General features: G+C 40.1%; 1 protein-coding gene across 1 annotated transcript; it reads left to right on the plus strand.

Moving 5' to 3' along the window:
- The first annotated feature begins 3,146 nt into the window (after positions 1-3,146).
- LOC124432347 lies at positions 3,147-3,587 on the plus strand. The gene has a single exon (XM_046981262.1). The coding sequence runs from the start codon at positions 3,147-3,149 to the stop codon at positions 3,585-3,587; it is 441 nt and encodes a 146-aa protein (XP_046837218.1).
- The last annotated feature ends 7,359 nt before the right edge of the window (positions 3,588-10,946 follow it).

The raw sequence follows: 10,946 nt of genomic DNA on the forward strand, positions 1-10,946 counted from the left end.
GATATTACAATTATTATCATGATTATTTTGATTAATATTATGATTATTATTGTTATAAAATTTTTAATTATGATTATTATGATTATTATTATTATAATTATTCTAAGTATTATCATTATTATGGAGGATATTATGATTATTATTATGATTATTAAGATTATTATTATGCTTATTATTGCTTTCGTGAATATCAATATGATTATTATTATTACTATTATTATTATTATGATTATTATTATCAGTACCATAATTAATATGATATTAAGTATGAACAGCATAATAATTATTATGATAATTATAATCATTTTTACAATAATTTTGATTAGTATAATTTTTAATATGATTATAATGATTATTAAAATTATTATTATGATTATTATGAATATTATTCTGGTTATAATGATTATTGGTATCGTTGTTATTACCGTCATTATTACAGTTATTATTATCGCTATTGTAATCGTCATTATTACTTTTATTATTATCATTATTATTATCGCTATTAGTACCATTATTATTATCTTTTATTATTATTATAAGTATATTTATTTTTATTTTCAACGTTATTATTATCGTTATTATTACCGTCATTATTACCGTGGATATTATTGTTAATATTTGCATTATCATTACCGTTCTTATTACCATTATTAATATCATTATCACTATCGTTATTATTAATCTTCATTACTATCGTTATTAATAAGATTATTATTATCCTTATTATAATCGTTATTATTATCATTATTCTTATCGATATTATTATCGTTATTATTCTCGTTATTATTATTATTATTTTTTCCTTTATTGATGTCGTTATAAATATCGTTATTAATACCGTTATTATTACATTTACTACTACCATCATTAATATCGTTATTATTATCATTATTAGTACAGTTATTATTGCCGTTATTTTTAACATTACTAATACCGTTATTAAAATTGTTATTATTTTTGATATATTAATGTTATTATAACGTTTATTATTACCGTTATTATTAGTTTCATTATTATCGTTAATATAAACTTTATTATTAAACTTTATTACTATCTTTATTATTATCGTTATTATTATTGTTATTGTTACCGTTATTGTTGTCGTTACTATATCGTTATTATCACCATTATTATTACCGATATAATTATCATTATTACGACTGTTATTATTTCCGAAATTATTATCATTATTGTTAGCGTTATTATACCATTACTATTACCGTTAACTTTTTCGTCAGTTTTATTATTATTATTATAGTTATTACTATCACTATTAGTAAAAATATTATTATCTTTATTATTATTATCGTTATTGTTATTGTCATTATCATCGTTATTATAACAGGTACTACTATCATCATTATCGTTATAATTAACGTTATTATTATTGTTATTATTCATGATAGGAGGCCAGCCGTGACAACTCCTGTAAGACCCCCCGGTGGAACATTGCAAAAATGGATTGAGAGAGGCTGTCTGCGGTCCTAGATGAAGGATGGAGATCCCTTCAAATTGCTTCCGCGAGTCTATCGCCACCTGCACAAACCAGGAGGATTACAGCAGCAACTATGCAGCTCATCCAAAAGGCTTGCGCGATAGCGGTGCTAAAGACGAAAATGAAACGGTAGGGGCCTCCTGCATACTGGTGGACGAACGTGATCATAGATATTAGTAAGAAGTGCTTAAGGCTTCGCCGTTCAGCACATCGAGTGAAGAGACGCGATCTCTACGCTGCTTCCCTGGCTGCAGAGTATCAAGCGGCCAATAAAGCTTTGAAGTGGGCCATCAAGACAAGTCACCGACGGCGCTGGAAGGAGCTGTGCCTGGAAGTCGACCAAAATCCGTAGGGTATTCCCCTCACAGCCGAAGAGAGAGATTAGCACGGCTGTGCCTGGCATATCCGAGGCGCAACAATTTACGAAAGATGAGCTACTCAGGGCTGCATCATCTATGCGGAACTAGAAAGCTCCAGGACCTGACGGACTTCCAGCAGAAGTAATTAAAGCCGTCGCGCAGAGTCACCCTAAGCTCTTGCTAAATATGTACAACATGTGCCTCAGGGAGGGCATCTACCCCGCCCCGTGGAAGAAAGCGAAGGCTTGTGTTCATCAGCAAGGGCAAGGGTCCAGCAGAGGCAGCTTCGTCATATAGGCCTATCTGTATGCTCCATACGGCTGGCAAGCTCCTGGAGAACCTGCTTTGGCCACGTCTGCACGCAGCCATGAAGTCAGCGGGGGATCTTGCTGACCGCCAGTATGGATTTCGATCCGGCCTCTCCACCATCCACGTAGTTCAGGAGGTTGTCAAGGCCGCTAAAATGACGGAACGCGGGAATCACCATTCCCGCCCTTTTTGTCTGAATGCCACCTTAGACGTGAGAAATGCCTTCAACTCCGTCAGGTGGGACTTGGCAATGGAAGCGCTCGAACGTAATTTCAGAGTTCCGGGGTACCTATTCCGAATTCTCGGAGATTATCTGAGCGAACGCTTCCTAGAATGCAATACTAGCTGTGGTCCATGAAGCTTGGAGTTGACATCGGGGGGAGCCCAAGGCTCCATACTGGGACCGGATATCTGGAATATTTTCTACGACGGTATCCTACGTATGGCAATCCCTGAAGGTGCTTTCTTGGTTGGGTACGCAGATGACATTGCAGTTGTCATAACAGCAAGAGACACGGAGCGGGCAGAGCTGCTGCTCAAACAGGTATTGCGCAGAGTCATCTCCTGGATGGATAAACATGGGCTATCCTGAGCAGGCCAGAAAACAGAGATAGTGCTACTAACCAAGAAGTGCATCAACACCTTGCGCAGTTTCACCGTAGGAGACGCGACGGTCCAGATGAAGCCGTCCGTCAGGTAACTAGAAGTAATCCTCGATTGCAATCTCACTTACGGAGAGCATATACTAAGGGCACCTGACAAGGCGGCAAAAGTAGTAGCCACGCTGGACACACACATGGCCAATGTTAACGGTCCCAGGCCGTGCATTAGGCGACTACTCATGAGTGCCGTCGAAGCAGTGATGCTGTACGGCGCAGAAGTATGGGCCGAGGCACTATAAATATCGAATAAAGAAATATCGCAAGCGCATAGCCGCGGTGCAGAGCAGGAACGCTCTCCGAGTCGCGTCGTCCTACCGCACGATGTCTGAGCCCGTGGTACTAGTGGACGCGGGGGTAATCCCGATAGACCTACTAGCCCAGGAGAGAAAATTCGTCCACCATGAAAGGTCCGCTTTGGGTAAGGAGGAGGCATCAATGCTCGCCAGATCTACCAGCATCGAAACCTGGCAAAGCAGATGGGAGCAGGAAACTAGGGACAGATGGGCTGCCCGACTCCTCAGTCGACTAGAGAATTTGATAAACCGGGAGGCGGGAGAGGTAGATTTCTACCTCACCCAATTCCTGAAAGAGCATGGCCTATTCCGCTCCTACCTCGCAAAGATGAGGAAAGTAGCAGATGATAACTGCCCCTATGGCGACACAACCGTCGATGACGCCCACCACACAATCTTCATGCAAGTTGGAGCGCCGAACGATTTGCCTTGTAGCAGGAGATCGGAGACATCTCGCCGGAAAACATAGTGGAGAAAATGCTGCGAGGGCAGAAGGATTGGAACAAGATTGCCTGCTACATGAGGGCAATCTTACGTAAAAGGAAGAAGGAGATGGGCGGCCCATATAAGTGCCACCAACGTTGCTCCTCGTTCCTGCAACGTAAAGCCTAATTGAAGGAGTCCAATTAATGGGACATGATGTAGTGGAGTCATCCCGAAGTAATGTCACATGACGGTACCGGGATGGTTTCACCATGCCACTAGGATGGATATGATTTTAGTCGGTAGTGCCTTTGCCAACAGTGAGCCCAACACTCCAGGGTCTTTAACGGAGGACCCAAATGGTAAAGGGTTCCTCTAGGTTCCCTGGGTCAGTGCGTAAAGTTTGGCATTGTCAGATCATCAAAAAAAGAATTATTGTTATTACTAACCTTATTATAATCGTTATTAGTATCGTTATTATTATCGCTATTACTACCGTTATTATTACCGTAATTTTTACCGTTATTAAAATAGTTATTATATCCGTTATTATTACCGTTATTATTAATGTTATTATTTCCGTTATTACCACCCTTATTATTACTGTTATAATTACCGTTGTTATTATTGAAATTTTTTCCATTATTATTACTGTTATTATTACCGTTATTATTATCGTTATTATTACCATTATTACTATCGTTATTATTAATCTTCATTACTTTTGTTGTTATTATGTTTATTATTATCCTCATTATAATCGCTATTATTATCGCCATTATTATCATTACTATTATTGTCATTAATATTATTACCGTTAATATAATCGTTATTATTATAGCTATTAATATCTTTAATATTATCCTAATTATCAGCCTAATTATTGCCGTTATAACTATCGTTATAGTTATCGTTATTAATATGAATATTTTTATCGTTGATATTAACTTTACTGTTCACGTTATTATTATTGTAATAATTATCGTTATTATTATCGATAATATTACCGTTACAAATTCCGTTATGGTTATCGTTATAATAAACGATATTAATACCATTATTAATTCCGTTATTATTTCCGTTATTATTATCCTAATTATTACAGTTATTATTATCGTTATATTTGCTGTAGTTATTATTGTTATTATTACCGCAATTATTGTCGCTATTATTACCGTTATTATTATTGTTATTATCATAGTTACTATTACTTATATTATTATCATTATTATTATCATTATTATTATCAATATTATTACCGTAATTATTACAGTTATTATTACTGTTATTACTATAGTAATTATTAATCAGGTCATGCGAAGAATCATCTCCTGGATGGAAGACTATGTGCTGTCCTTAGCTGCCCAGAAGATAGATATCGAGCTACTTACGAAGAAGCGCATCAAAACCTTGCACAGCTTTACAGTAGGAGACGCGGCAGTTCAGACCAAGTCGGCTGTCATCTACCTAGGAATAATGCTCGATAGCAAACTCAATTACAGAGAGCATAAAATTACGGCAGTCGACAAGACGGCAAATGTAGTAGCTTCACTTGGCACACACTTGGCAAACATCAACGGTCCCCGACCGTGCATAAGGCGACTACTCATGCGCGCCGCCTAAGCAGTGATGCTGTACGGCGCGGAAGATTGGGCCGCGGCGCTCCATCACGAGAAATATCGCAAGCGCATAGCCGCGGTACAGAGGAGGTACGCTCTCCGAATCGCGAGTTCCTACCACACGTTCTCGGAGCACGCTTGCTCCTGGTCCCGAGGGAAATCCCGATCGACCTATTAGCCATGGAGCGCTATTTGTCCTCCAGCAGAAGCCCGTTCTGGGGAAAGAGTAGGCATTAAGGACCGCCAGATCTAACAGCATGGAGGCCTGGCAAACCAGATAGGAACAGGAACCTAGGTGCAGATGGATTGCCTGGCTCATCAATCGACTAGACAACTGGCTGAATCGTAAGGCGGGAGAGTTCGACTTCTTTCGACTCGAAATTACCTTCTACTACTCGGTATGTTTCCAATACCGATAATCGCATTGTTAAGAAGGGACTAGCATAACAATCCCTCGAATATTCGGACTCTTTCCAATTTTGACAGCCGCATTATCATTATGCAGTCGCATAAATTTCCTTCGACCAGTCAGAATATTTTCAAGTCTGTGATTCGCTATTGTTTACAAATCATTCACTTAACTATTCCTTGACCAGTCGAAGTAATTCCAAGTCCTACAGTCCTTTGGACATGAATGGCACACGAATAACGCTCCCTCTCCTAGTCGGAATATTTCCAAGTATGACAGCCGTATTATTACGAGAGGCACTAGCATAACTTTTCGTCGACTTATTGGAATTTTTCCAAGTCCGACAGTCGCTCTGTTTTGAAAGGCAGTCGCATAACATTCTCTCGACTAGTCGGGATATTTCCATGTCCGACATTCGCATTGAGACGAGAGTCACAAAGCATGACTTTCACTCGATTAGCGTGTATATTTCGAAGTCCGATAGAGGCATTGATTACCAAATCACTCGCATAACTAATCTTCGACTAGTCGGAATAATGCCAAGACCGACAGTCACTTTGATTCGAGTCGTGCTCGCATAACTTTCCCACGAATAGTCGGAATATTACCAAATCCGACAGTCGCTTTGTTTATCAAGTCACTCGTATATCTTTCCCACATCTAATCGGAATATTTTTAAGTCCCACAGCCCATTGGATCCAGAGGCACTCGCATAACACTCACTCGTCTAGTCGGAATAGTTCTGAGTGCGACAGTCACTTTGGTTCTTGTTGCACTCGCATAGGATTCCCTAGATTAGTCGGATTACCTCCAATTCCGACAGTCGCGTTGGCCCGAGTGGCTCCCGTATATCTTCCCCTGGATTAGTCGGAATATGTTCCATTCCGGCAGCCGTATCGGTTCGGGTGGCACTCTCATAACTTTCTGCCAACTAGTTGGAATATTACCATTTCTGACAGCTACATTCGTTCAAAAGGCACTTGCACAGTTTCCTTCGACGAGTCGGTATATTTTCAAGCCCGATTGTCGAATTGATTCACAAGTCACTCTCACAGCTCTCTCTTTACTAGTCGGAATATTTCGAAGTGCGATAGTTACATTTGTTCGAGATTCACTCGTGTATCTTTCCTTGGTAAGGTAGGAATATTACCAAGTCCAATAGTCTCATTGAATCACAATTCACTTGCATAACTTTCTCTCGAATTGATGGAATATTTGTATATCCATGTGTCGTATTGGTTCGAAATGAACTCGTATAAGTTTCTTTCATCTATTCTGAATATTTCCAAGTGCGACAGTCGCATTGGTTGGAGAGGTAATTTTCCCTCGACTAGTCGGAAATTACCACGTCCGAAAGTTTCACTGGTTTACAAGTCGCATGCATAACTATCCCTCGTCTAGTCAAAAAATTTAAGAATACGACATTCGCATTGTTTCAAGATACTCTCGCAAATCCTCGAATAGTCGGACTGCTTCCAGATTTGACATTCGCACTGATTCAAGAGGTACTGGCATAAATTCTCTTCGACAAGACGGAATTATTCTATATGCGACAGTTGCTTTGTTTCGAGAATCAATCCCATAACTTTCCCTCGAAATGTCGAAATATTATCAGGATAAGCTGTCGTATTGCTACTATAGACACAAGCATAACTTTCCGTCGACTAGACGAAATGTTTCTAGCTCCTACAGTCGCTTTGTTTGGAGAGTCATTTCCATAACATTCCCTCGACTATTCAGAATATTACCACGTCCGATAGTCTCATTGGATCACAATTTACTCACAAAATTTCCTAGAATATGAGGAATATTTCTATATCCCAGAATCGCTTTGATTCGAGATAAACTTACATTCGTTTCTTTTGTCTACTACGAATATTTCCAAGACCGATAGACGCATTGGTTCGAGAGACCTGCGCATAACTTTCCCTCGACTATTTGGTAATTCAAAATACGACAATCGCACTGGTTGGAGATTCTCTCCCGTTACATTCTTTCGACTAATCGAAATATTTCTAAGAACAGCTATCGTATCCCTAAGAGAGGGACTCACTTAACTCCCCTTTGACTAGTCGGAAGATTTCCAAGTCCGACAGTCGCATTGGTTCCAGATTTATTCGCATATCTTTCGCTCGTTTATTCGGTATATATCTAAGTGCGAAGGTCGAATTTGTACGAAATTCAATCGCGAAACTTTTCGTCGGCTTGCCAGAATATTTTCACGTCTGGTGGTACCATTGGATCCCAATTCATTAGAATGACTTTCCCTCGAATAGACGGAATGTATTGATATCGGATTGCCGCATCGCTTCGAGATAACCTCGAATAACTTTCCAACGTCTAGTCGGAATATTTCCAACTCTGACAGGCGAAATGGTTCGATAGTCACCCGAATTACTTTCGCTCGAATTGTCGGAATATATCTAAGGCCGACAGTCGTATTGGTTCGAATGGTACTCGCATATCTGTCTCTGGATCAGTCTAAATGATACAATGACCGGCAGCCTTATTGGTTCACAAGTCACTCGCAGTACTTTCACTCGGACAGTTGAAATATTTCCAAGCTGACAGTCGCATTGTTTCGAGAAACATTAACGTAACTTTCCCTGGACTAGAAGGAATATTAGTATTTCCGTCTATCCCATCGGTTCGAGAGACTGTCGATTAAATATCATCGACTTGTCGGTATATTTCAAGTTCCGACTGTTGCATTAGATCGGCAGACACTCTTATAACTTTCACTCGCCTAGTCAAAATATTTCCAAGGCCGAAAGTTTCTTTGTAACGGGAGCATTCGTATAACATTCCCTCGAATAGTCGGAATATTTCTTGGTCCGATTTTCGCATTGTAATGAGAGGCACTCGCATAATTCTTCCCCATCTAGTCATAATATTTCCAAGTCCGATAGTTGTAGTAGTTCACAAATCAATTGCATAATTTTCCAATGAATATATGGGATATTTCCAAGTCCGTACATAGCATTGTTAAGGAAGACACTTGCCGAACTTATGCTCGATTAGTCAGAATATTTCTAAGCCCGACATTCGCATTGGTTTAAGAGGCACGCCCACAACATTCACTCAACTAGGCGGAATACTTCCAAGTGTGACAGTCGCATTGGTTCGAGAAGGAACTCGCACAAATTTTCTGCGACTAGACGGGAACATTGCTAGGTCCGACAGTCTCTTTGGTCCTAGAGGCACTCGCATAACTTTTCCTCCACCAGTCCTAATATTTCCAAGACTAACATTCGTCTTCGTTCGGGAGGTACGTGCATAGCTTGGCTAGACTACACGCAAAATTTCTAGGTGCGACAGTTGCTTCGGTTCGAGAGGCATTTGCATAACTTTCACTAGACGAGTCGAAATAACTCTCAGACATGCAGTATAATCGCTTCGAGAAGGGCTTGCAAATATTTACCTTGACTATTCGGAATATTTCCAAGTGCGTCAGTCGCGCAACTTTACCTCGTCTAGTCGGAAGATAACCACATCCGAAAGTCGATTTTATTCGAGAAGCACTCTAGTAACCTTCCCTCCTATTGATGGTATATTTCCCAGTCAGATAGCTGCTTTTATTCTAAAGTCACTTACATAACTTTCCCTCGACTAGTGAAAATAATTCCCAGCACGACAGTCGCATTGGTTAGCAAGTTACTCGCATAACATTCCATCGACTAGTCGGAAGATTTTCTTTGCACGAAACCCGCATTTTTTCGAGAAACACTCGCATAACGATCCCCCGACTAGTCGTAATATTTTCAAGTCCGATAGTTGCAATGGTTCGAAAAACACTTGGATAAATTTCCAACGACTTATCGGGGTGCTTCCAAGACCGACCTTCGCATTGGTTCCAGAAAAACTAGCGCAACTTTCCATCGGCTAGTCGGAATATTCCCAAATCTGATAGCTGCATTTGTTCGAGAGACACTCATATAACTTTATCTGACTGGGCGGAATATTTCCAAGACTAACAGCCGAATTGTATCGAGAGTCACGCGCATAACTTTCCCTCAATTAGTCTGAATATTTCCGAATCAGACAACCGCTTTGTTTCAAAAGTTAATCGCAAAACTTTCCAATCCCTTGTCGGAATGTTCCAAATGCCGACAGTCGTATAGATCCGAGAGGCACTCTCTTAACTTTCCCTCGACTACTCCAAATATTTTCAAATCCTCTTTGTTTCTAGAGTAAGTCGCATAACTTTTCCTCGACTAATCGGATTGTTTCGTAGACCTACAAAGGCATTGGATCGAGTGGCGTTCGCATAACTTTCCTTCGACTAGTCGAAATGTTTCCAAGAAAGCCAACCGCATTGTATCAAGTGTCACTCAGATAACATTTCCTCGACTATTCGTAATATTTCTAATCACGTCATTCGCATAGGCTCACAAGTCACTCGCATTGCTTTTTCTCGAGTAGTCGGAATATTTCCAAGTCTGATAGTCGCTTTGTTTCGAGAGGAACTCGAATAACTTTCCCTCGACCTGTCGGAATATTTCCAAGTCCAACAGGCTCATAGGTTCGAGAGGCATTCAACTAACTTTCCATCGACTAGGTCGGATTATTTCCTAGCCTGGGTGTCGCATTGGATAACATGTTACTCATAAAACTTTCCTTCGAATAGTTGGATTATTAATAAGTCCAACAATCGTATTGGTTCTAGAGGAACTTGTATAACATTCCAACGAATACTCGGTATATTTACAAGCCCAACAATAATATTGGTTCGAGATGCACGCGCATAACTTTCCCACGACTAAACGGCATATGTCTAGGTCCGACAGTAGCATTGTTAATGGAGGAATTCGCATTACCTTCCCTCGATTAATAGGAATATTTTTAATTCCGAGAGTCCCACAGGTCACTCATATTACTTTCCCTGGACTAGTCAAAAGGCAACAGCAATTTTAAGGCAACAGCCGCATTCGATAACTAGCCACTCTCATAGCTTTCCCCCGGCTAGTCGGGAAATTTCCAAGTCCTACCGCCGCATTGTTTAACAAGTCCCTCGCATTGTCACATTACTTTCCCATGACTAGTAAAAATATTTTCAAGTCCGGAACCCGCATTGTTTCGAGAGGCCCTCGCATAACTTTTCCTCGAATAGTAGCAATAATTCTAAGTCTATTTGTCATATTATTTCGTGATGCACTCTCATAAAATTCCATCGTCTAGTCTTATTTCTAAGTAAGACAGTCATATTGGTTCGAGAGACACTCGCATAAAGTGCTCCCGACTAGTTGGGTAATTTCCAAGAACAACAGTAGCAATTGTTCGAGGTTCAATCGTTAACTTCTCCTCGAAGAAGCAAAATATTTCCAGATCCGGCATCCGCAGTGGCTCGAGAGTAACTCGCACAACTTTCCCTCAACTA

Source organism: Vespa crabro, chromosome 25 (genome assembly GCF_910589235.1).
Source record: "Vespa crabro chromosome 25, iyVesCrab1.2, whole genome shotgun sequence".
NCBI classification, from domain to species: Eukaryota; Metazoa; Arthropoda; class Insecta; order Hymenoptera; family Vespidae; genus Vespa; species Vespa crabro.